Source organism: Elgaria multicarinata, chromosome 3 (genome assembly GCF_023053635.1).
Source record: "Elgaria multicarinata webbii isolate HBS135686 ecotype San Diego chromosome 3, rElgMul1.1.pri, whole genome shotgun sequence".
In the NCBI taxonomy this organism is placed as follows: Eukaryota; Metazoa; Chordata; class Lepidosauria; order Squamata; family Anguidae; genus Elgaria; species Elgaria multicarinata.
In genome coordinates, this window is record NC_086173.1 from 62,318,837 (window position 1) to 62,345,874 (window position 27,038).

At 46.8% G+C, this 27,038-nt stretch overlaps 1 protein-coding gene across 3 annotated transcripts in view; it reads left to right on the forward strand.

Annotated features, from left to right (window-relative positions):
- NOTCH3 (notch receptor 3) overlaps positions 1-27,038 on the forward strand; it is a 65,986-nt gene that overhangs the window by 13,030 nt on the left and 25,918 nt on the right. For all 3 annotated transcript variants that reach the window (XM_063120470.1, XM_063120471.1, XM_063120472.1), the window contains exons 2-11: positions 2,205-2,286; positions 15,132-15,274; positions 15,463-15,798; positions 16,918-17,040; positions 17,421-17,654; positions 17,932-18,087; positions 18,335-18,520; positions 23,257-23,370; positions 24,819-24,932; positions 26,759-26,992. In XM_063120470.1, the coding sequence (XP_062976540.1) occupies positions 2,205-2,286; positions 15,132-15,274; positions 15,463-15,798; positions 16,918-17,040; positions 17,421-17,654; positions 17,932-18,087; positions 18,335-18,520; positions 23,257-23,370; positions 24,819-24,932; positions 26,759-26,992 (1,722 nt within the window). The remainder of the gene's footprint in view (positions 1-2,204; positions 2,287-15,131; positions 15,275-15,462; positions 15,799-16,917; positions 17,041-17,420; positions 17,655-17,931; positions 18,088-18,334; positions 18,521-23,256; positions 23,371-24,818; positions 24,933-26,758; positions 26,993-27,038) is intronic.

Consider the following 27,038-nt stretch of genomic DNA (forward strand, 5'->3'; position numbering starts at 1 on the left):
ATGCAGAAACTTGCCTGCACAGGATCGGTGCAGATTGAAGCCGCTTTCAACTAGCCCTCATCTGGGGCTCTTTTCGGGCCATTTATTGCAGGTGGGTGGCGAGGGAGTCATCAGGCCCTTTGGGAACCCTCATAATTCCAATGAATCTCCATGTTCCTAAGCTGTTGGATATTGGAGTTTTTTGTATGGAGTGAAGATAATGTTCAGGGATCTGGGCTGCTTGCTGCATGTTATCAGATGCTCCCTGTTGTCCCTGGAATGGGCACTGCCCTCATAAACTATTGCCTTCCCCCTGCCTGGTTCCATATGATATGATGTCCTCTTTGTGTGGCATGAGGGCATGGGGTTGTTTTAGGCATGCTTGTTTCTGCCCTGGGGGAGTAGAGTCAACTGCTCTAGTAAGGGCTGGCAGAGTGGCCAATGTCTTCAGCCTGAGGTATAAACTTCCCATCTAAGCTTTTGGAGAACCTGCATCTTCTCCTTGTAACATTAGCATGTTCCTGAGCCACATGGGAAGAATACCGTTGATGGGAACCCCTACAGTGTGAAAGGAGGGACTGCCTAGAGGCATTGGAGCACCCTCTCATTTATGTGAGTGCACGGGTGGGAACATGCTCATAAGGACAGAAATGTGCCATGGGAGACTTGCTTGCCCCTTCTAACCTGTGGGGGAAAGTGTCAGGAGGCAGACCTGGTCCATAAAGTGCCATTGGCCCCTCCCTGCTAGAAACTGTTAGTGAAGATGGGGTGAAGGCCTGGAGTTTCAGATAGATCCCTGTGCTTGCTCCTCTCCCTGTGGGGTCTGAGTTTTGTTTTCCCACAAAACATGAGTGGGAGGGCGCTATGAGAAGAGGCCATTTTTTCCAAATCAAGAATTTTGCAGATTGTCCCCTTTCTCTGTAACTTTTGCTGGGGTTCCATATACCTTCTGTCCTTCAGCAGTAAAACGTGTCTGTAGTTACTGGGTAGTGTAGAGGCTGAAGTACTAAGAGCCAGTTGGGCCTACTTGTGGCTTGTGAGAAAGTCTGGCTGTCCCTTCATGTGTTTCTGCTGCCCTATTTATATCTGTTTTAACTCATTGTCTCATGTGGCTCTGTGAAGATCCATCTGCAGAACATCAGTTTTCTTTCTGTGTCTCGTAGAGATGGAAAATTTCCGGAAATTTGAAGCCATGAGAAAAAAAAGTTTTCCCCCTTCACATCTCTATAAATTCTTGTGAGTGTGCTTGTGTGCATGCGTGTGTGTGTGTGTGTGTTCTGAAGTCTACTAATAGCAGCTATTAACTATTACACATATGAACATTTTAGTAAGAAAGATTTCTCCTCATGGGACTCTGGGCAAAGTTTGTGTGGCAAAATTTGCCTTCAGTCACTGTTGTGATCTTGTTTAAATAAAATACATAAAGCTTTACTATGGGGAGATAAAGAAAGAGAAAGGACCTGGACCTTAGTTCGGTTGTACAGCACATGCTTTGTATGCAAAAGGTCCCAGGTTTCTAGGTGGGGGCTAAAAGAATCCAGTCTGAATCCCAGGATAGCTCGTTCTGGTCAATGTAGCCCAGCCATCCCCAACCTGGTATCGTTGAGGTGTTTTGAACTACGATTTTCAGCATTCCTGACCATTGGCTATACTAACCATGGCTGATGGGAGTTGGAGTCCAAAACACCTGGAGCGCATAGGTTGGGGATGGCTGGTGTAGACATTACTGAGCTGGGTGGACCAGTGGTCTGACTTGGTATAATGCTGCTTCTGGAAAATGGAAAGACAAAAGTCCAGTTCAGACAAGAAGTGGCCATGAATGTAAAATATAAGAGTTGCCTCTTGAGATCAGATCATCTACCAGCCTTTCCCATCCTTGGGTCTCCAGATGTTGTTGGACTACAGATCCATCATCCCCCAGCCAGCATGGTCAGTGGTCAGGACATATGGGAGTTAATAGTCCAACAACATCTGGGGATCTATGTTTTGGGAAAGGCTGATCTAGACCAATGTTCTGTGGCCAGCATGCCTTTAGAAGCTCATGGCATGACAGTGATGGTTATTCCCTTTGTTTTTCCTGCAGTAGCTTGGGGATGTATGTATGGGGCTTTAATTGAGTGATTACGGCCAATAACTATTGATCTGTTCTTCATAGCCTGCATATTGTTTTGCTGTTCCCCACTGTTGTACATGGCATGCTCTAACCAATTTCTTTTTCTTTACAGCTGTACAGTGCTTGGATGGTAACAAGCCCTGTGAGAATGGTGGGAGCTGCATTGTTTACTCCAACGGGATTGCTGCCTGCATGTAAGTGATGCCTTCACACAAATTGGGCTACGGAGTTCAATAACATTTAGTGGGCCTGTTCACACAATTGCAGCCGGTGGGTGGGTTGCGGAACCCTGGAGCGGGGAGGAGTAAGGGAACCACGACAAGCGCCCCCCACATGATTGTGGAACCATGCTGCCCAGTGTGGTTCCCTTACCTCTCCCCTACCCGGGGTCACGCCATCAATGTGCCTCCGCTGTGGCCACATATCCAGCAGCCACCATGGCAGGAATGGCCTTGGCCTGGCCACTCCAGCCATTGCTACATGACCATGACCATAGAGATTGGCCTTGTGGACTAGAGTGTTACCGGAACTTCCAGGCACTCTAGGTGGCCGTCTCGATGGTCATGGTAATTTATCACGGGGAGCCTGCTACACAACACAGCCACCCTGGGACCCTGTACCTACTTTGCAGAGTGTGGGTAACTTACTGATCAAGGGCAGGAAAAACTCCCCCCATACAACACATTAACCCCATGTGGGTTGCTCCCGAACGCAACCCACGGTGGCTTAGCATGTCATCTGAACCCAGCCAGTGTGTTGAAACAGCTTGGGGTTTTACAGAGTTCAGCCATTTGCTTGCCGAGAGCGGTCTGGTCATGTAATTTGGAAGCTGTAAAATTATCATTGTGAAAATTGTTGTTTGGATGTAAGTGGGAGAGCGAGTGGGTCTCTTCACACAACTTGCTAACCCACACTCAATGGTTGAGTGTGGGTTGTATTGAACCATGGGTTGTTTGTTCAACGGTGGGTTATTGTGTTGTCTGAATGCAGCCTGGGTGGCTTGTTAACCATGAAGCGTGGCTTATTTTTCTCAAACAAGCCACATTGAGAACCCATGGTTTGTTGTTGGGTTGTTCAGGGATTGTTCACTGCATTTTTAACGAGCTACCATGCCTGTGTTCAGACAACACGATAACCCACCCTGCTGAAAACATGCTGTGTTCAGACAACACACTAACCTACGATTCAACAGACAACTCATAGTTTAAAACAAGCCAGACACAACTACTGAATGTGAGTTAGCATATTATGTGAACGTCCCAGAGAGTTTTGTTCATGGGCTGCGGTATACCTTGGGAAATCGGGGACCTGGATGAGCTACAAAGTGAATCTTAGTAGCATACTGTGAAAGGGTTGCACACTGCCATAGTCCTGTTATAGGCAACATGCTATGTCAGGAGTTGAAGTGAATAATGCCAATGCACCTTTCTCATCTTCTCATGCTAAGCCCATGGGAATTTGGAGGTGTTCTTACTGACTGGTGCACATTGGCTTCCATTGTATATTTCTGACTGCTCTACCACTGGAAAATATTTGCTATGGGGCACTTGAGTAATTTGATCCCAACATCAAAGTAGAGTCAGTGTGATGTAGTGGATCGTACATTGGAAAGCGAGTTCAAATTCCTGCTCAGCCACGAAATATTTTTGGGTTGGGGGAATCTTGGGCCAATTGCTGTTTATCTGCCTAAACTACCACATAGTTGGGTTGTTGTGAGAATAAAATGGGATAACCCATCCTAAGCTGCTGGGAGGAAGGGTGGAATAAAGATGTGATGGAGCAATTATCTTATAAGGTGGAGGTGATGAAAAAAAAAGTACTAGCTTTCTAGATGCTGTAATATTATATTAATATAATAGACTATGGGGAGCTAAGTGCCAAAACAAATGAGATGCAGAAAATCTCAGTCTGGGTGGTGTAGGGTTTAACTCCCACCCACCCCCATTTTCCAGTCTAAATCCACCCAAATTGCTATTAGTCCCTCAGAAGAAAACATACAGGTTATAGCAGTTGGGGGGTGGTGTGACTTTGGTTCAGGAAAAGGAACCCCCCCCCCTCAAATTTGGAGCACCCTGCAGCTGCCTTTAGATAAAATGAAAACTTATGGTGACTTGATCACAGATCTTCTGTGCCTCATCTGTTTTGGCTGTTGTCTGTTTATAAGATAGCACATGTCCCTAGTTGGGAAGTTACAATAAGGATCTGTCAGTATGGATGCCTGTTTTTTTAAAAAGTTTGAAAGCTGCTAGGTCATCTTCTCTTCTCGATCTGGCTAATGTTTTGGCAGGCTGAAGAGTGGGAGATGCATTGTGGATGCTGCCAATAGTGTTCAGAGCTGATTTTATATATTACCTTTGCACTGATAAAAGTTTAAAAGGGAGAGACTGTCCCTGGGTGATATAATTATAATGATTTCAGCACTAAGTTGCATTTGTCTTCATGATTTCCTGTTGTTAGTGTGGTCACATGGCACTGGATGGTGCTCTGTCTCTCTTTCACACACGCACAGAGGTTTTGCGTTTGATAGTTCAGGGTACAGACTTGGATTTAGCTGGGCCTGGGGTTCCTACTCGTCCTACTTCCTTCAGTAGCTTCTCCTAGTGGCAGGTGTATGAGCCAGTGCAGCGAGCTTGGTGCTGCCTGTGTTGGAATCCAGGACAGGTGGATCTGCATGCCACGCCCAGAACAGGTGAATCACTGGGAGGCACTGACGCCTGGCCTGGATCCCTGGATGGGATGAGATAGGACAAGAAACTACTAGCGGTTGGCTGTAAGTCCTGATCTGGAGTCCAAAACCAGAATACTGCTGCCCAGCACGGAACGGACATTTAGCCAAGCCCTCTGGGGCTCTACAAAAGTAGTGGGGTTTCTGTGGAACTCTGGATAAGTTCTGCTAGGGGCTCAGAGGAGAGGAAGAAAAAGGAAGGCAGCTCTAGGCAGCATGGTCTGAAACCTGTTGGACAGGTTGGGTGGGGAGGCCTGGGAGTGCCCAGTGCTGAAGGGAAAATGCTCTCCTCCTCTTTCCCCCCTCCCCCACTAAACACCTGTAAGGAGGCCTCTTAAAGGGGCAGTCACCTTTTGGGGCTTGGCAATGCCCAATCGGGGGATGTGGACAATGGGTGGTTCTCAGTTTAGTTTTGCCTGCTTCTCTCTCTCTCTCCCCCCCCCCATCCCACCATCTTGTGGCTTGTGCCTTGAAGAAGAAGGTGGGGCTTGGATTAGGCCTGTCACAGTCACTTCAAAAATGAATGTGAATAGACTGTGCTTGGGAAATGGGGCCTGCAGCCACCCAGAAGGGTGAGCAAAGAGGAAACTGAATGTATCTAGAGTTGGGGGTGGTGAGGCTGATGGGGAATACTGGACTAGGATGGAAATGGGATCAGAATATGGGCCAGTTTTAGAGGTGGGGCAGCTAGGAGGGAGGCTGAAAATGTTACATGGCCATGAAATACAGATTGCACTTTTTAATACTGAGTTTTATAGTCGCCGCAGAGTGTGGTTTATCTTGGTTTTCATTTTTTTAAAAAACACATTTCTTATTGACTTTTTACATGCAAACAAAACAATAATTAAAATTTGTGAACTATAACAACTCAGAACAGGAACTAAAAAAGAACAAGAGAAAAACAAGAGGTAACCTGAGTAGGGTGGGGTAAACAACAACCTTTAAAATGTGTGCACCATTTCTGCTAAGCACTTTGATTTGGAAGGAATTTCTGAAGTCAGCACAACTTTCTGTCTCAGTCCTTGGTACTTGTTCTCTCCCTTTCCCCTCACTACTATTAATTCACCTGCTCCGATCGCAAAGAGTATATGAGAGAGAGAGAGTCCCTTTGCTGCTTATAGCCAGTGCAAACATGCCCATTTAATATAGGCAAATGAGCCTATTCAGTGGACCTCCAGAATTGTGTTTTCCTGGGTCTCATGGTCCTAGATTTCTCTATGTTTTGGATTATAGGGCTTGGATTATAGGCCTTTTATTGCTGTTCAAGAGTTGGACAAACTAGCATGAGAAGACTTTCTCCCTTGGGCTACAATCCTATGCCTACTTTTGGGGGGAGTAAATCCCATTTAGTTCAGTGGGATTTGCATCTGAACATGCACAGAAATAGGCACTGTAAGATTGGAATTAAGCGTTTGTCTCCTTTGCCTGGAACAGAGTGATACAGTTCCAGATGGCACTCCTGCACTGATGCCTCCTGGAGCAGGTAGTTTCTTTGTCATTTTTGATGACTAATCATCAGTTGTTTCGGATAATATCTTTCTTGAACTTCCTTTTAATTTAGGGAGTATAAAAGAGACTGTATCTCTGTTGTCAGCAGCAGGTGCTGCATGCAGTGTTTGTGCTCACAGTGTATTTCATGCCTCTTGACTTCCATAGCTTGTTTCTCAGCTAAAGATGGCAAGAATGATTATTGCAGATGTCATTCAAATAAAGGTCTAAGGTATATCACCTCCTTGGCATGCAATCAACTTAAAGGATGTTGATGTGATTTTAAAATCAGGGAAAGGCAAGTTTCTGTACAAGCATAAATGTAACATTGCTATTTACATGAGAATTTAAGGAGGTTAATTATACATGGATCTGTTCAGGCTAGATTTCCTTTAGACTAGATCTACCTTGCTCTGTTGCTTTGTATTTATGCTTTGGTTTCATGGGAGTACCTGCTTGTATGGCTAATCTGAAAAGGGGGGGGGGGGCATCTCAGGGCCAAGCCAGATGTGACAGATACCCATCCCACTTGCTACTGCTTCTTCGTAGTAGTAGTAGTAGTAGTAGTAGTATCCCGCCTTTTGCCCAATGCTGGAACTCAAGGCGGCCTTACAAAGTTTAAAACATACATGGGGGGGCGGGAACAAAATCATAAACGTTTAAAATACACAACAAAATTATAAGACATTAACATAGATGGAGGGACAGATTATTCTCCAAAGGCCTGCTAGAACAAAAAAGTTTTAGCCTGCTTCCGAAAGCCCATCAAGGGGGGAGCCAGCCTAGCTTCCCCGGGAAGAGAGTTCCAGAGCACTGGAGCAGCCACCGAGAAGGCCCTCTCCCATGTTCCCACCAAGTGCGCCTGTGAAGATGGTGGGACTGAAAGAAGGGCTTCTCCAGAAGATCTCAAAGCACGGGCAGGCTCATAAGGGAGAATTTGTTCTTTCAAATAACCTGGACCCGAGCCATATAGGGCTTATATGCCATATATTAAGCAGGAGATGGTGGTGGTGGTGGTGTTCTTAACAGAAAAAGGAGGAGTGGGGCGCTGAACCCTCCTCTTCCCCCTGCCTTACCCTCCATAGTTCATTTTTCCTACCCTACCCCCAACCCCCATTCTTTATTCCAATGTAGAAAATGAGACAAAAAGGGGGGAGTCTCTCATTGTCTCCCTTTTTACTTTTAAAGACCCCACTCCTCTTGCGTTGTACACGAGTGCGGAATAGATGTGAAAATAAACATGCGTCTGCCACTATTGTGGCTAGTTTGGCCTTTAGTGTCAGTTTAGAGTCCCAGGCCAGCGTACTTTTGTTCTCACACCCTTTTCACCCTTATTGGCACTTTGTTGAGCTTCAATCCTACGTAGCATTTTCTTGCCATAAAGTGACTGATTCCATGGCTACTGAAGAGCACAGAAGTAGTAGTAAGGCAAGTTGCGCTTTTGTTCTTGATGTTGCAGCCCAAAGAGGGCTGATGACAGCTGGTGGCTCAGAACAGCTTTGGACATTATCTAGAACAGGAGTGGGCAAACATAAAGCTTGTGGGATCTACTTTTCTTTTCTTTTCTTACTTGAACCCTGAAATCTAGCAACAAGAGTCTGGGGCAAAAGACATACACTTAGAATTAAAAAGAAGCCGACCCTGGATTTAGTGCTTGCTCCCTTAATTGAGAAACTGGGGGCTTGAGCAGCATTCAGAGAAACACCATGCTACTAATATGTGATAATTAACCTTTTAGTCCCTGGAAATAGGAATGTGGAGTTGTGACTCCCCTCTGCCAAACTTCTGTAGCAAGTAGAAGTCCAGCTCTGCTTCATCGCTGATAGGATACTGGGAAGAGCAATGTCAGAGCAAGATGTACCATTTCCACTCCTGGAATGATGTTTCCAGCTCTAGTGCTGTGAATTGCTACTGCTGGCTTTGGAATGGGGAGCAGGAGAAGGGGACACAGCAGTGCTGTCTCTCCCCCTCCCCTCCACAAATGGCAATTTGATCTGCTGCTTCTTTGGGACAGGGACAAAAAGGAATTACTCCTGTGAGGAGCTGGTGCTACTTACTATTGGCTTTTTAAAATGTTTGTAATCCATTTTAGCTTTGTGGGGATGGATTGCAGTTGTAACACTTGCTTATAGGGAGTGTGTGACGCGGGGTTCTAGTTGAGTGTTTAATGAAGGTCATAGCTATTTGTCCTCTAAGGAGAAAGCCCCAGAGCCTTCAGTGCCAATAGTTGCAAAGCCAGACACTTAGAAACTGGGTGCAGGTGGACAGAAGCCTGGCAAGAATACATGGGAGCTTAGTTTACCCATCAGAGTTAGGAATAAGACCAGGAGCCTTGAGAGGAATGGGAGGGTGGGGTTGGAAAAATGCCTGTGTTCTACCTCTCTCCGCTTCATCTTGTGTTCTGTCTATGCTGCTGACCTTGGGCAAGTTCTCTTCCGTGAGCGGAGGTGGCAAAAAGCTGCTGGTTTCCTTCCTTGGATGAGTATATGAAAGGGTTCTGTCTGTAGTGCTCCCAAGCAGGCCTCAGTCATTCAGTTTTGGCATAGGGCTGCAGGCCTGGTACTACCGCCCGCGCAGCCCTGGGGTAAAGGCTGACTCACAGAGTGTCGGGCAACGTGCGCAGACACAGTTGGTGATTCAGAGCCCCAGGGGAGAGGTATAGAAACCTAGCTCTCTTCCCCAGGAGTGAGCAGGCAGGGACATGGTGCCAGGGCTTGGCTCCCAGTGTTGAAATAAAATACTTTTTTCTTTGGGGCACCTAGCCACCCCAAGTTGGTAAGTGAGATTGTCCTCATGCTGCCCTGAGGCAAGAGGGAGTGTTCAATAGGTGAACAGGGTGCTACTTGTTGGTGCAGGGCAGTACTTTGCTGCATGCCAGTGTTCTCCCTCTTTGCCGCTAGCTTCTGCCCCCTGCCACTAAAGGACAAAGTAGACTAAACATTAAATGTGTACATGCATTTAGGGGGAAATCCTATGCAACTGTAGACTGGCTGGAGGTTGCTAGGAGTTGTAGGATTTTAATCAGCCTAAACATGCAAAGGATTGCACCCTTAATGTGACTTGCTTTTGTTTAAATAATAACAGCTGTGGCGGAGGAGGATCAGGATTGGGATCCAGGAAGAGGGGATTTAATCTTTTCACCCTGTCCCAGTGAAAATCACCTTCCCCCTAAAGTTGCTACATGGCCTTGGATGGAAGCTAGCTTTCTTCTTGGGGGAAATAGCAGCTTCAAGGGAGATTTTGAAGCTGCTGTAGTCACTGGGATCATAGCACGGGGATGGGGAGGTTTAATTCCTCACAGTTGTTGTTTTGAAAGACATTTAATCCATCTAGTTTTGCTCTAAGATACACATGATCAAATAGATTCATGTTTACTTATCCTGAGACTTATATAACTGAATTGTATCTGGCTTCCCAAGTGCCAGCCTCCGTCTAATCAGATCCTCCTGGGGTCATTAACATCTTGGACTACAAGTATAATTTGCCCCTTTCATGGCGTTAAAATTATGGTTAAACCCTTTGCCACATGGGAGGACCATTCACCTCCTAGCCTGCTCCTTCCTCAGCCAGACTACATAGTCTACATTAGCCTTTCTTAACCTGGTGCCCTCCACATGTATTGGAATATTACCCTCATCATCCCCAGCAGCAGTCATTGGACATGCTGCTTGGGGATGATAGGAGTTGTAATCCAACACAGCTGGAGGGCACCAGGTTGAGGAAGGCTTATCTAGATCACAGTTTGTGTCAAAAACAGAGAGTAATGCCTTGTAGTAATGTGCCTACAGAGCAAATATTTATTTCTCTCTAAAAATTGTACCCTGCCCTTCAATGGCCAATTGTCATTCTCAGGGTGGCTTACAAAATAAATAAAACACAGAGCAAATCGCCATGGATGACTTGAGCAAATGAATCAAGCCACATATCAAAAGGAAGACATTTCTTCCCCAGTCCCTAACCAATCTGACTTATGGAAGTGCCTTCTTGACTCTAAATACGGGGCTCCGTATGAATGTTCTGAGCATAAGCCCCAGTCTCCCCACGTACAATTTTTTCTCTCTGCCAGGATTACAAGGAATTACGGCTAACTATCTTTGTTCTGGTCTCTTACACCATTAAAAAACTCAAAGCACTACCAGTCTAGAAATATCCTGCACCCGGTCTAGAAACACTCTGTGTAGTAGAAATGCAGAAAAACATTGTATATCAAGGAGCTAATGGTCCATCACAGTTGTTCTCTTCTGTGCACTAAATGCACATGAGTGCTAAGCTCATGTGCATTTCGGCACAGAAGAGAATGATTGGGTTGCACCACTAGCTCCTCAATATACAGCGGATTTCCACGTTTCCACTACACCCTGCCATCCCTTTGAGTTCTATAATCTCTCTCCATCAAGAAAAGGGACGTATACAGTTTTGCTACAGCCAATGAACAAGCTAATAAGTTGGTTCTATGGCCTCCTGGCCCATGTGCTTCTGGGTTCGGTCAGCCTTACCATAGAGAGAATGATGCGAAATTTCTTGGCCACATTTATACCTTGACAGATGTGACTGATGTTGGTGTGGTAAGGAAGGAAGAAGAGGTAGAGAAGCTCCCTTGCTCCGGGATCTCACCCTACACTTTAGGCCCGGTTTTTCCGCAGTTTCGGGCCACAGAACGTGTGGCCAGGCACCACGGTTTGTCCCGGCTCCTCATGGTCCCTCGTGAGGAGCCGGGACCTGTGCACGGGGCACAGAACTCATCAGTAGCACTGCACCCATTAGGGTGGGGTGGGGTGAGTGGGGAAAATAAGTTTTTTTAAAAAAACACCTACTTTTTGTGCACGAGCGCTCATGCGCTGCTGCCTCTTTAAAAATAAAAAATGGCGGGCGCAACGCCGCTCCCTCCAAGGTCATCACACACTGCATCTGAACAGGGGAGATTTTGTGATAAAAACATTGTGAGATCTTCACCCCTACGTCGCGCAATAACAGGTAGGTCTAGCTAAGGCCTCAGTCCTATCCTGACATGAGTATCTGAGGGGACCTATCTTGGGGAGGTAACTATAGTTGTGGCTTTGTAAAGTGGCATGGAATAGCTGGATTGGCTTGAAAAACAGGCCTGTCATGGGAATAAGTAAGTCTGCTAAAGACACACTTGTAGTATTTTGTTCACAATACTTCCTCAGGTGGATGCTTTGAACTCTCACTGCCTGGACTTTGAGTGAAACAAGATGCAGTTCTGTATATTTAGAGATTTATTTTTGGTCTAAGGAAGCAGAACGGGAATGAGCAAGAGGTAGTAGAATATTTGGTTACTAAAGAATAAACACTTAGCATTTTATAGCTAGTACTAAACCTAGATTGCTTCTATTAGCTAACTGATTTACTTAACAAATACATAAACTCTACAAATCAGAGCATAGAGTCTATCATACTAGTGTTCCTCAGTTGCTTTACAGCATATATAGTGTGTGTGTGTGTGTGTGTGTATACACTGAAACACACACACAGGTGGTTCACAGCCTTGAGAGTTCCTGGCAGCCTTCTCTTTAGATGTCAGCCTTTCACTGCCTCTTGGACTCTGGTGGGTGCCTTCTCCTATGGACAGGTACTGCTGGCCCACCTTTTTGGCCTCCAGGCTCAGGAAGCTCCAGTTTCCCTCCACTCAAGCAGAGCCTCCCCTTGATTTTCAGGCAGGGTCTTCTCAGCTTTCAGACAGAGCCTCCCTAGGTTCCAGGGGGATCTCTCTACAGCTCACTGTTTTCAGTTGTCCTCTCCCCTCTTAATCCCTCTCTGAGTCCTCTAGTTACCATGACAACTGGAACTAGTCAGCAACCTGCCTTTGGCCCCGGGTTAACTTTTAGTTGGCCAGCGCTCTCACAAGGTTCACTACACCTGCTTTATAGATTTGGGCTGCAGAGAACCTTTGGTCAATTGACAGATCCTACAGCATGGCAGGCAGTCTTTCTTCCCAATGTGACAGTGAGGAGGTGCCATGTAGTTTAGTCGGACATTCCCTTTCGTTGCCTGATCCCTCTTTGGGTTGCAAGGCCCTGACTGTTGTCTCAGCCAGTGCCCAGGACTTGCTGTTCAGGCTCTGGCTGAAGAACAAACAGGCTTTCTGGGTTGCTATGGCAATGGCAAGCGTGGGCAGAGGGGTGGGGGAAAGAGCTCTGAGGAGACTGTCTTTGCAGGGATTGGGAGGCCCTTTTGAAAAATTGCAGGATGGGCAGGGATTAGGGAGGGGAGCTGTGTAATCCCCACAGCAGCAGCACTAGTTGTGCCACCCATCACCTTCCCGTCACCATTGGAACCAAGTTGGCAGAGATCCTTTGAGATGTGTGGGCCTATTCGTAGTCAGCTCTTGGATCCTGCAGGCGGGAACTTGGAAAACCCAGGATAGAGATGGAAAGTCTGCCACTGTGTATCTCTCTCTTCCCCATGCCGGTCTATCAAGGCCAGTTCATTACAGTTTGGAGTGCCCTTCCCTCTGCGCTCAGTGGCCACTTGCCCCTGCTTTCTTATCGCGTTCTCTTTGTGTGTGGCCCAGTGCAAAGTTCTCCCCACTTGCCTGTCAGAGTATGAGAACATTCTGCCTTCGGACAGTCGGCCCCGAACAAGCTGGAGCAAATGGCAGCTTCCAGAGACCAGAATGATGTTCCCTCTTGGTTTGTTTCAAGGCTGAGCTGGACAGTTATCCTGTTAATCATTCATTATCTGTAGCTTGCCTGGGTTCCTGTGCCTGACCGAGATATTTTTGTCTGGCACTGGGAAAGAAAGCCGGGACTTAAGGAACCAGGGCAGGAGGGTGGATATGTGGATAAAGTCAGTGGATGGAGATTAGGGACTGTGAAAAATGGCTGGATTTAAAATCACATTCTCCTAACTCCTGAAAACTGCTTTTCTGAGTTAGAGCAAATTATTTACACTTTTCTCCAGAACTGTGATGCACCTTTATTTATATATTTGTTAATAGCATGAAATCTCTGACTTTCAAGATTCTACAAGTGCTGCTAGGTTTGGTATTTGTAGGATTGTGTAGGCATCTTTGTTCCTTGGTCTAACCTAGTATTCTGTCTCTGGGCAGTACTATACAGTACCGAAGAAGGTGCTAGGCCAAGAGATGTCAGGCATAATGATCTTGTCTCTCTAAGCTAGACTTTAGCTCAGCATCAACATTGTATGAGTTATTCTCACCATATTGGCAATGCTGTATGGTTTAAACTGAGTTGCTTGCCATCTGTATAAACATCAGACCCATCTTAGGCCACACTTGGTTCTCAACTTCCCCCAGTGTTTTGCAGTGATCTTTGCTGACAAAAACTCATACTGGGTGGGGAAAAGTCTTTTCTTAGATCTGCCTGGAATTTGTTGGTAAGAGGAAATGGTTGGTTGGAACCTGACAGGAGGCCAATATTTAAAATAACTATTTTCAGCTTGGCAAAGGATGAGTGTGGGCAGCTAGTGAAATTTGCAGATGACACACACTGGTGAGTGAGGTTAGTGCAATCTAGAGGAAGTTGTCTTCAATAAATTGTTGCTCAGTGGAGGAAAAAGTCAGGTGTACACTAAGCTACTACAGGCTCCTAAGTTGTTTGGCTAGTGCTCCAATTCCTATGAGATTAGTTGAAACAGAAGAAGGGGGAGTACGTGGTCTGGTGAAAAGTGGGCTTAACTGCTCATTGAATTAGTTCATCATGTAGGCATGACAGAAAAGCACCTGCATTGGTCCCTATATCAAAGCTGTCGTTGGCAAAACAATTAGAGGCTTACCCTTCTGCTCTGGGACAACTGGACATTCAGGGCTTCTTGCAAATGATTGATGCTGGCTGTCGCTTCAGAAAGGAGGCCATGAGTAGTAATCCTGCCTCTCTCCTCTTTACAATTTTTAACGGAGTTACATGCTGCCTCTTGAAGATATAAAATCTAAGCCAAGGATCATAGAATCATAGAATAGCAGAGTTGGAAGGGGCCTACAAGGCCATTGAATCCAACCCCCTGCTCAGTGCAGGAATCCACCCTAAAGCATCCCTGACAAATGGTTGTCCAGCTGCCTCTTGAATGACTGTAGTGTGGGAGAGCACACAACCTCCCTAGGTAACTGATTCCATTGTCATACTGCTCTAACAGTCAGGAAGTTTTTCCTGATGCCCAGCTAAAATCTGGCTTCCTTTCACTTGAGCCCGTTATTCCGTGTCCTGCACTCTGGGAGGATCGAGAAGAGATCCTGGCTCTCCTCTGTGTAACGGACTTTAGGCTTGTGGGATCTACTCTCTCTTTTTTTTAACTAGAATCCTGAGTTCCAGCAACTGCAACCTGGTGCAAAAAACATAAAGAGTTCTGAGTCCAGAAATTTGTTTTGAGTACCAGAACTGAATGGATCTCAAAGGTTCCTTTATTTCAGTAGTTTAATTTGGGAATGGGATCGTATTGCTGTTGAACAACTGGGAGTCGGTAATCTTTACTAATCTGCAAAATCACCCAGAGATCTACCAATAGATCTAGAACTATCTTCTGTTTATGCAGGATCTAAACAAGGGGCAACTTGCATTGTCAGGCTGCTTCCTGATTGTGTTCCTTCTCTAAAGCTCTGAGCTTCAACTGCTTTTTCCCTACCCCATTTTCCTGTAGGTAACCTCACACAGAGATGCCTTTCTCATCTTGTCGCTCCTGTTTTCATCACATTTCCCACATTCTCCACCTTTTCAGCAAGTCGCCTGATAGTTGCAGGGTTTAGGACTTTGAACATTAGAAAACCACCTGGTATATAATGGGCATGGCATGTGCCAGATGTCATTGAATAATCTCTCTCTCTCCCTCCCTCTCTCTCTGTTTCTGTGCCAGATGCCAGCCTGGACTGATAGGAGAGCACTGCCAGTTTCAAGACCCTTGCCACCAGTCACCCTGTGCCAATGGGGGCTCATGTGAGAGCACCCTGCGTGATGGCACTGTGCACTACCAGTGCACCTGTGCCAAGGGCTTCCGAGGTGAGGACATACGATGTGGTGGGGTACAGAGATGTTCTACAGGTCTTTCATCCATCTGGTAAAAGACTGCTAGGATGGGAATGCAGGGAGGATGGGCCCAGATTGTAGATAAGGAAATGGGTCTTTCAGGGGAAGACTCTTCATCTTTCCGGGCCCAGAGGTTATTGGGTACTTCATCTTCCCTTTAGGTCAAGACTGCTCTCTGATTGATGCCTGTGCCAGCAAGCCATGTGTCAATGGTGGTCGCTGCACGAACTGGAATGGCCGCTACAATTGTACATGCCCATCAGGCTACCAAGGCCGCAACTGCCGGACTGATGTGGATGAATGTCGGGTGCTCGGTCTGTGCCAGCATGGAGGAACCTGTATAAATACACCTGGCTCCTTCCGCTGTCAATGCCAAGCCGGCTACACAGGACAACTCTGTGAGAGCATCGCCACACCTTGTGCTCCCTCTCAGTGTCTCAATGGGGGCACTTGCCGCCAGACAGGGGAACTCAGCTATGAGTGTGCTTGTTTACCTGGTGAGTGAACAATTTGGAGACTCTGTCACTTAGCTGTACTGCAAGGGTGGTGGAGCCACAGGCCCAAATCTGGGGTTCCAGTCCAGCCCTCCAGGGTTCTTCAGGTGACCATGTCCCCTTTACCGGGTCCCACTCCTTTTCCTCCAACCACTGAGCATTTTGTGGTTCCCTGGCTTTTGAGATGTTTCTCCCCCCGCCCCCATTCTAAAACGTGGAAATGCTCTCCTAAGGCAGAGTAATTGGCAGTAACCGCTTTCAGCTACAATACGCTACTATATTTTGTATGTTTGGCCCCACCCTCTTTGTCCTCAGTCCCAACCATCACCGGAATGCAGCCCCCTGAGAATTTTGCCCTCAGGCTGAAAGAGGACCCCCCACTTTTGCTCTAGTGCATGGGAGTGGGGTGGAGTACTGGGCAGGTAGATTCAGGGTGAGAATATCCCTTAGGTATGTTTTACCTTCCGTTCGAATGTTTGCATTTTATGTTTTTAATGTATTGTACACCATCCAGAGAACTCCGATTACTGGGCGGTTCAAAATTACAATAAATAAATAAATAAATAAATAAAATTAGGTCAGTTGGGTGGTGTGGAGTGGCACTTGGAACAGAAGCATAGTCCTTTTCCCTGGCTAGGCTGGGCTGCATTTCACTGTTCTCCTCTCAGGAAGCTCATGGGAAGCTGTTGAGAACTTTGGTGGAGCAGGAAGGAAGCAATTCAGGGGGAGGCAGGCAGAGTTGGCGGCTCTGGCTCTGGCTGTGTCAGCCAGAATGCAATGGAAAGCTCGTCTAATTCTTCCTCCTCGTCCTTGTTTGAGATCTGGAATGAGAGTGCAGCTTAGAATAAGGGAAGGGCATTTTGCTATGTAGCTCAGGGGCTCTGCTCTTCATTTTGACAAGACAAGCTTAAATTATCGACAGTGCAGTCCTGTGCATGTGTCCTGGGAAGTAAGGCCACTGTGTCCGTTTACGCCCGGGAAAGTGTGTGTAGGATCACAATCCCTAGTTGCACATTAAGGGTGGAATAGCGCGTTGTTGGGAAGGTTTTTGTTTTTCTTCGCTGAAGTTAACGTTCCCCACCGTTACCAGACAGGCTAAATTCTTCTCTTTTCCTTACCCAGGCTTCGAGGGACACAACTGTGAAATTAACATAGATGACTGTCCAGACCACATGTGCATGAATGGAGGCACTTGTGTGGATGGCGTCAACACCTACAACTGCCAGTGTCCTCCAGAGTGGACAGGTACTGGGGAATCAGTCTAAGAGGCAGAATGCGATTAGAATAGTCTAAGTTTCTAAGGGGCTTAGTGGGGAATGTGAGGAGCTATCAAGATTTGGGCAAAGTTGAGGCACTTTCTTTTCTCTTCTACATGGCGTTGGCTAAATATTAGCCTCCAAGTCAGGGGGTCTGACTGTTTGTAGACAATGAGACATAGAATCTTCCTTTACTCCAGTTTTGGATAGCACTGTCTTTAATCTGGGTTGGTGAACAGAGAGCAATGAAGCACAGGGGCAACTCGGGGTGGGAGATGGGGTGGGGAGAAGAAGTAGGTGTTGCAGCTATGGGGACAGCCCTGTTTTGGAGGAATTTTAACCAAGTTGTGCCCCCTTTTTGCACCCTAGGCCAGTTCTGCACCGAGGATGTGGATGAATGCCAGCTGCAGCCCAATGCTTGCCATAATGGGGGCACTTGCTTCAATACCAATGGGGGCCACACATGCGTCTGTGTCAATGGATGGACTGGAGAGAGCTGCAGTGAGAACATTGATGACTGCCAGACTGCTGTCTGCTTTCATGGCGCTACCTGCCATGATCGTGTGGCTTCCTTCTACTGTGCATGTCCTATGGGCAAGACAGGTAGCTGGCTACTACCTTCCATAGCTTATCTAGGTTGTGTATTTTTGTCATGGCTAACAGGTTTGGGCAAAGTTTTGGGAGGGTGTGAGCAGTGCTCTGAAAAGAATGGAGTGGATTTGTGGGACATTGGATAATGTGGATAGGGTGCCTTTCCGAAATGTAAGGAGATTGCTGAATATGATGAGCAAGGTACAGAAGTCATGAATTCAGTCCCATTCTCCGCCTATTTCTAGGTGCTGATGTCATGCAATGGCCTTTCATGGTCTTTCTCTTTTAGGCCTCCTCTGTCACTTGGATGATGCCTGTGTCAGCAATCCTTGCCATGAGGATGCCATTTGTGACACCAACCCAATGAATGGCCGCGCCATCTGCACCTGCCCACCTGGCTTCACTGGAGGAGCTTGCGACCAGGATGTGGATGAGTGCTCCATTGGTGAGAGTTATGCCTTCCTTATCTAGGGAGGGGGAGTTGCTTCTCCCATCAGAGGGAAGGAGGACCCAAGGGGTTCCTGAGATGGATTCTGGCCACCTCTTTGGGTTGGGATATTGGCATGGAAAACACGAGAGTTACTGCCCCCTGCTGCTATGACCTTCGCATTCCTTGAAGGTGAAGCCTGAGATAATGCAGTTTTGGGCCAGCCGGCCATGTTCACTTTGTGTGTCTTTGCCATCATCCCTAGGAGCCAATCCATGTGAGCATTTTGGCAAATGTGTGAACACCCAAGGCTCCTTCCAGTGCCAGTGTGGCCGTGGCTATACAGGCCCACGCTGTGAGACGGACATCAATGAGTGCCTCTCCATGCCTTGCCAGAACGATGCTACCTGCCTTGACCGCATTGGCGAGTTTACCTGCATCTGCATGTCAGGTAGGTTCCCCGGCTCTACCTGATGAATCAGTGGCGGAAGCAGAATATCCAAGAGGCAGCCCCTGATAGCATGGGCAGTCTGAAGTGGGGAGAGAGTAGAGAGGCAACTGAATGTGGAAGAACCGGGCACAAATCCTTGCTGAGGGTGGGCTCACTGAGTGGGCCGACGTAGGTCGCTTCCTTGGTTCAATTCAGTTTTGAAAGTGAAAATGTCAACAGGTTGTTTCAGGATTGTTGTGAAGGTAAAGTGCATTAAAAGTCTTGTGTAAATGACTGAGGAACAACCCTTGTTGTTGGGCTGCCTGCCTGCTGCCTGTCCAGGTATCTGTCTGCCTATACAAACATACCCCCACCCCCTGGTTCTACACTGAAGCTATCTCCAGTATTCGAGGCAGTAAGCCTGTGTGCACCAGTTGCTGGGGAACATGGGTGGGAAGGTGCTGTTGCTCCTGGCCGACGGCTGGTTGGCCACTGCGTGAACAGAGTGCTGGACTAGATGGACCCTTGGTCTCATCCAGCATTGCACTTGTTAAGTTCTTAAGAGCATATATTTCAAGAAGTGACTTTCTTTTTGCACTTGACGTGTTTCAGACACCGGAACAGGAATTGTCTGTTTGAACCCAGACTCTTACATGGCTCACATGTTGCGCCTATTTTTTATTTGTATGACCAGGAGGATGTTCTGTTCATATTGCTTGTCCTGTCCACCCCACCCCCCTCGGTCTGGATTTTTCCATGTGTGTATGAGATACATTCCAAACGAAGAGATATAGGGGGAAAGTAAGAGATGTAGGGGGAAATTGCTAGTTAGATTGGTATGGGCGTATAGGAGTGTAGACTGAGCCATCTCCTCACTCTCTCCTCTTCTAGTTCACGTGTTTTCAGGCCCTGAATTCCATGTAGCTACAGGAAGAGCTTAACTGATTAGTAGTGTCAGTACAGAGACCCAATACAGACTTAGGAGAAGGGCTGAGGAAGGGCTCTTTGGAGCAAAGTCGCACTGTGAATCCTGGAAGCTTCATACAGGTCTCTGGATGAGTGTAGTACTGTGCCCCCCTCCCCCTGGTGTGGCATTGCAGTGTTGTGGTCTTGGGGCAAGGAACAAGCTGAGCTCCTCACATGCTGTTCTGGGGCTGAGGCAAGTATACATATGGAGGAATCCTTGGAAAGTGAGGGATGGCTATACAGCTGTCCCTCCTCCCATTGTGGCCGTGCTATAGGACAGGGGTGCTGGGTAAATCAGTACAATGTTCATACAGACAGTGGGAGTGCAGCATTGTGCTTGGAATATTAATGGTGGGGCCAGCCTGGCGGGTGATGTGAATTGGCTGTGCTTTGTGCTCCTGTTACCCCATATAGGGAGGAACATTCTCCTTGCTTGCTCACTCATTGGTTAATGCTGGCTTTTTATAAAGATCTGGGGGAGGGGTGGGCCCTGCGAGCTGGGAATAGCTTTGGACTAAGAGTTAGAAAACTTGGTTTTAGTGTTGTACTTCTGCTCCACCCAAGCATCACTGTATTCTGGCGCTATTCCTCTCGGGATCAGGATTCAGTGAGAGGTTTGGCGTGTCCAGCCTAGATCCTTGACAAGTGGCTCCAGAATTTAGGAGCTAGCATGTAATAGCATTCTTCTCCCCTTCCCACAGCAGAAACAGGAAACTTTAGAAAGCTTTTGATTGGGGCGTGGGTGATTAATTTTCCAATTGCAGAGCTTCTAGGAAGTTCTAGGAAGCAGCCTCTTGAAGCCAAATCGTTGTGTGCCTCCTCTCTGACTCTCACTCCCATATTGTGTTGATTTACTACTTCTGCAGCCCTCACAATCCTGACAGCTCCTGCTCCTTTCCTTTCTTGCTAGCCTTACATCTCAAGTCCACTCATGGAGACAAGCCACAGTGCCAGACACAGGTGACCAGATTGTCCCAAGCTCCTCCATGTGATTCCAGCTCCCCTCCTCTTCCACTGGTGTTAATTCCAGGCCTTTGTGAACCCCCTGACACTCGTATCCTGCTACCTTCCCATGTCGCTGTGATTTCTCGACACAATTTTCAGATTCGATTAAGTAATCTGTTGGGAGATGTATCGGGTGTCTATTCTTTCTCTCCCACCCACCCCTGGCATTATTGCCAAGGGACTTCTCTTTCTTTTCCCTTCCTTTTTCTTAATACAGCTGGAAGAGGCAAGGGAAGTGGGCGTAGCTTTATATAATGCCAGAGGCAAGAAGATTGTCTGCATTAAGGATGCTCAGGAGAAGGGGGTTGTATACTGTGCAGAGATGTTTCATCACCACCCTTTTAGGGTTTGGGAAGTATGGCTCTGGTGAGCTAGAACAAGAGGATTGGGAGCTTGACTCCACCACACACATGACATTTTTCACTTGCATAGAGATTATCTCCAAATTGGAAAGAAATGGAAGTTGGCCTGTATTTCGGTCTTGGAGAGGGCGGAGTTTTGTGGTTTTCTTTCTGGCCTGAAGCAAGCCCTGCTCGTTTAAGTGACTTGCACAGAGGCATTTAAGAGCCATCTTACAAGTGAGGAGTTTCTGCCCCTCCTGTCTCTCCATTGTGAGGGTCACCTGCAGGAAAAGTAGCTTGCATTAGCATAAGCTTTTGTGGACACTGCGCACTTTACCTGATGCAACTGATGAAGTGGACAGTGTCCATGAAAGCTTATGTCAGAATAAATGTGTTTGTCTTTAAGGTGCTACAAGATTCTTGAGTTGTTTTTGTTGCAACAGACTAACGCAGCTACCCCCCTGCAAATTGTAAGGCTGTAGCTGGTCTGATCCTCTATGAGTAGCCAAGGAAAGTGGGGTGGGTCTTAAAATGATTTCCTTGGTGTTGCTTGCCAGCAAACTGTTCATAGGAGGAGCAGATCATGTTTTGATTGCAGTGGGGACGGGCTGGGAATAGCAATGCTTGGGAGGGAAGCCATGCAATACAGTGCCTTTGCAGCTGCAGGGCTTGCTGTGTTCATGCCGGGAGAGGCCCTGGGATGTATGTAGACAAGTGGCTGGGCAAATTTGCAACCAGATCTGCTTGAGGCCTTGTAGTCCTGTGCATTCAGGAAAGGCCAATCTTCTATTATCTGGAGCCTGCTTAACCCGCTTCAGTTATCTTGTGCTAACCTAATGCATGGCACATCCAGTATTTACCTTTTGCCCCTTTCTGGATTGCAGCTGTCTTCTCCACCTCTACAGCAAGAGGAGCGCCCTGTAGCTCTGTCGTAGAGCACAGGCTTTGCATAAATGTTCAATCCTCAATTAAAAGGGGATCTTGGTTAACAAGACTGGCCCTAAAGAGCTTCCAAAGCTGCTGCTAGACAGAGTAGACAGTATTAGGCTAGATAGAACAATAATTTAATTTGGTATAAGGCAGCTGTGTGCGTGCACGTATGTAATGTATGTATACATACCTATTTGCGTGTGCGTCACTAGCCTAGACTGTGCTAAAAATTAAATTAGTTTCCTTTTTCCATCACTAGCTCTAGCTGCTGTTCTTTGACTGTGTTCCTACGGTTCTCTCATTAGGACCATAGCAAGCTGCCTTAAACTAGGCCAGACTATCTTTCCATCAAGCCCAGTATTATCTACTTGGATGAGCAGCGGAGGTCTTTTATATCTCTTTGATCCCTTTCACTAGAGATGTCAAAGGCTGAACTTGGGAGCTTCTGCATGCAAAGCATGGGCTGTAGCACTGAGCTGTGGTGCCTCCCCTATTGAATGAGCATGAACAGAAACTCTGTTTATCTCACTACAATCCTACAACCCAGAAAACCAAAGTAATTGAGAATGGAATATGCTACTAAACACTTAAACAGTGTTGTAAACAAATATTGCATTGGATTAGTTGGTCCGACTTGTGATCAAATGTGATACATAAGAAGCATACTCTGTCTTCAAGTCTGTCAAGCTGAAAAGTTTAGGCAACACATGCGGGAAGTCCATGTTGCCAACCCAGTCATGAATCACACATTAGTTCTAAATTCTTCTGCATTTGAAAGCATTTTCTTTTTAATTCTGGAAACTCATCTGCCATAGACAGAGCAGTAAGATGTATATGCTTCAGAGTTGGGATATTTATATATTTATATTTTTCATCCAGAGATATGCTGGGGATGTATTTTTATAGATAGTATTATTACTTGTATTGCCCTGAACAAGTAATCTGTATTATGGCTCTGTAGTGTCCTAAATAAAAGTAAAACAATATACATTTTTTAAAAAAGAAGAAGAGGCATACTCCACTCATCATCAGTGGAAGCATTAATGACATACTTAAGACAGTTGCATTAGCCCAGACACTTTACCATGGCTGTAAAACAGGAACGTTGTGAAATACTAGAGGGAAAGGAATGAGATGAGGATTCCAATAGGGACAGAGAAGATGGATTTTAGAGTCTGGGGAAAAAGTTTTATCTTTCTGCCCACTGGATAATCCTTGCAAAGCTCTAAAACAGTCTACTTGTCTGTTTTTGCCTATTAGAGGTTGTCTTTATAACCATTAGCGGTAGCAACTGCTTTTAAAAATGCTCTGTATTGGAAGTGAAGCGCCATAACCTATGGGACACCTTGGCCCATATTTTAAGGTAGTGTTCCTAGGCATGAGCCTGCCAGGATGGGATGGGCCCCTTGACTCATTGCTGCAGTATGCAAGTGTGCTGAGCGCACATCCTCCTGTGCATCTGGATGGTGGGGTGAGGCTGTGCTTTGTAACATCAATGGTTCCTCTGGGTTGCAGGTTTCAGTGGCACTTACTGTGAGATCAACATCAATGAGTGTGAGAGTAATCCCTGTGTCAATGGTGGTGACTGCAAAGATATTGTCAATGGATTCAGCTGCACCTGTCCCTCAGGTAAGTCCTGTCCTTTTGCCCACAAGGTGCTCTCTCACCTTTCACCTGGAGAGGAATGAAGCTGGATCATTTTCGTCCTTGTCCCTGCTGACACTGGAGATCATGTATCTATCCTATGGGTCAACATGAACCCATTTTCCCACAAGGCTCCTTCCTTGGCCACTTGAAAGTGCTCTGCGTATGCGAGTATATTAGAAGCCTGCCCTGTCCTCACTTCCAGAAGACTAGGGAAAATCTGTCCTTTTTTGTAACCAGCTTAGTTTTTATCCCTTCTCCCCATATTTTTCTCTCTCCTAATATTAGGGAATGCCTGCCCTTTGTGTGAACTCAGCTGAGTGAGCTGAATTAGTCTTAAAGTAGAGTTGTGCTGCAGTTCTTCATGAGCTCACACTGCCCCTTGTGCTTCCTCTCATCCCTTGCACTTGGGGGCAGTTCGTGTCGCTTCTTGCTGAGCCAGGAGCCCGCTTTGGGGAGTTTCTTGTCAGTGTCTGGGACACAAGTGCAGCCCTAGGGAGGTGCGGTCAGCTCATTCCCTAGGACCTGCCCAGCCTTTCTGCTACCAAGCGGGTGGGGGGGCCTGTCCTCCATTCAGTTGCTTCCAGAGTTGATTGACAGACAGGCCTATAGCTTGCTGTGTGGGAGCCGGGACAATGGCACCTTTGTTCCCCCAGCCTGTCGCACAGGCCCCTGAACCCAATTTACATGTGGGGCAGACACCGCGAAGCCCCCTGTGGAGAGGAGGGGGAGAGGCCTTGAGAGCCCTTGCTGTAGGCCTCTGGTGGTAGGGCTGGGCTGTGCAAGCGGGCTGGAGCTTAGAATCATAGAATCATAGAATAGCAGAGTTGGAAGGGGCCTACAAGGCCATCGAGTCCAACCCCCTGCTCAATGCAGGAATCCACCCTAAAGCATCCCTGACAGATGGTTGAGCAGGCCTGTCCTGCAGCATTTCTTCCCCCAGTGCAACCTATTTCTCCTTTCTCTGCTTGGAGCTTCCAGTCCAAGCTGTCCATTTATATGGGCTTGATCTAGCGACATACCAACTTCAGACGCTTTGCCTGAGAACTAGCATGCACTGACTTGTGCCAGCCTAGTCAGTGCCCTTTCCAGACATCCCTGCAAAGTTTTCTGTTCCCTATAATAGCTGGGGATTGCTCAGTAAACAGGCGTATCCTACTTAAGGGGGGAATCAGAAGTGGCTATCTGGGTAGTACTTCCAGTCTTCCCAGGGCAGTACTGGGTCCTCACTCAGTTACTGGCTCCTTTGTATATATGATACAGACGTTAGTGTAAAATTCCCATGCATCACAAGTGCTGTTTCTGTGTGTGTAGACAGGATGTCCTCCCATGTATCACGTGAAATGGGGCGGGGGTGGGGGAGGGATAGATAGGTGCATGTTTCCCTTTTCATTGGTCCTTCTGGATTGACACCTTTCTCTTTCTGAGTTCAGGCTTCTCAGGCTCCATGTGCCAGATTGACATTGACGAATGTGCCAGCACACCGTGCCAGAATGGTGCCAAGTGCGTGGACCGGCCCAATGCCTATGAGTGCCGTTGTACAGAAGGTGATTGCTCACTGGAATGATTTATTGTCTTTGATGCTGCTGGGTGTGTTTTTTTCCAGCCAGGGGGAAACTGCTGATGATGATTAGACAAAGGGCCCATTCAGAAGACACCTTAAACCATGGCTTTAACCATGGTGGTTAAGCCAGAAAGCCAGGCCGTGTTCAGAAGACATCTTAAACTATGGCTTTAACCATGGTGAATAAGGCTTTTTGTTTTATTCACCATGGTTAAAGCCGTGGTTTAAGATGTCTTCTGAATGGGGCCAAAGAATATTAGTCTGACACAGCAGGGGGAAATTTCCCCCAGATCTTCTTTTGCATCTGCCTTTCTTGGGTAAACCTTGTATGCCTTTAAAAGAAAGAAAATGAAAGCTCAGGCTGTGTGTAGTATGAATTCTCTCCCCAATCCATGCCCCTTCATCTGTAAGCATATTTTCAGGGGATGGTGCCTGAGGTTTCAGCGCAAGTATTAAATGGACTTGGGCCTGGTTGAGGGACAATTAATTTCTGTCTTTGCTGTTGAGCCCTGGATCCTGTTCCTGAAGTAGCTGTGGAAGTTTAAGACCAAACTGAGGCTTGCAGAGGTTCTATTTTGATGAATATAGAATGTTTGGTTGCCACATTTCCAAAGAAGCTTACTGTGTATGAAGCATAATGGTGCGTAGTGCATGTCACTGCATCCTAGACAGGATTAACATTCCTCTCAGTAAAGGAGCACGGGACTGGGGCTAGTAGGATTCTTAACAGACTGCAAGAAACTTGTCCTGCTTACTTCTGAGTAGGCTTAAAATCAGTCATAATCACATTTGGGGCCTACTGCTTTGCCTCTGGCTATGCATGCAGATGGAATCCACCCCCACCCCCCTCCCCCTTTCCAGATTGGAATTCAGCCCTTGGGCTGGAAAAGATTCCCCACTGTTGTCCTGCACAGAACTGCTTTTAGAGTAGGGGTGGTGGTGGCGGTGGCGAGGGAGGGAGGGAGGAAGCCGGAATAGTGTGTAGTTCATGCTTCAAGGAAGAAGGAGGGGTAGAGGTTACTCCTTTCTTACCAAGTTTCTTAATTGTTCTACCTGACTTGCTTGATAAACATGAAGCTGCATCCCTTATCGGTTGCCCAAACAAATAACATTTTAAAAGGAGGGAGAGATCTTGTGAAACTGATACATATCCCATGTACTTGTGAGGCAACAGCTATCCATCTGGGAAGTTCAAGACTTGAATGCAGAGCTTTTAAGTAAGGGGAATACAGAACAAATAACCTTTGGAAAGAAATGACAGATGTTTGGCCAATTGAATTTGGGCGTTTAGATGTGTCTTTTCAGAGAAATAGTAGCTTCTTACATTAGTGGCTGGTGGAGCCAAGGGCTCGCAATAGGCGGAGCCAGTGAGATCTAATTTACTCCCTATCCTCCTCCTTTGCAAAGGCCTCTGAGGATGCTTAAGCAATGCATTACAGTTACATAGCATCTAAGCAAACTAGTACTGGTCTACCTTGCAAGGCTGTTGTAGGATATCGAGTGTAACTTAAGCACTTTGGACACAAACGGCAAGTTATGGATATTTCATATATGCATGAGTCTACATACTATAACACAAGCATAGTTATTTATCGCATTATAGCACATTTTGCTATAAATAACTATGATTGTGTTATAGTGTGTACACTCATGCATATATATATCATATCCATAACTTGCACAATTTGTGCATCTGATGAAGGACGATGTTGCTTACAGGAGCAGGGCAGGGGGACAGCCTTTCCCGTGGAGCGGTGTGCCCAACTTACTGTGACCCATGCTGACGCTGCCTTCCCTCCTCCCATGCAGGTTTTGAGGGTACTCTGTGCGAAAGGAACATCAATGACTGCTCGCCGGATCCTTGCCACCATGGCACTTGTGTGGATGGCATTGCCAGCTTCACCTGCACATGTGTAGCTGGTTATACCGGGTACCGCTGTGAGAACCAAATCAATGAGTGCCACAGCAATCCCTGTCAGCATGGTGGCAAGTGCATTGATCTGGTCAATAAATACTTGTGCCACTGCTTGCCAGGGACCTCAGGTAGGACATTCCTTCTTACTCCACAGAGAATGCTCCCCCCCCCACC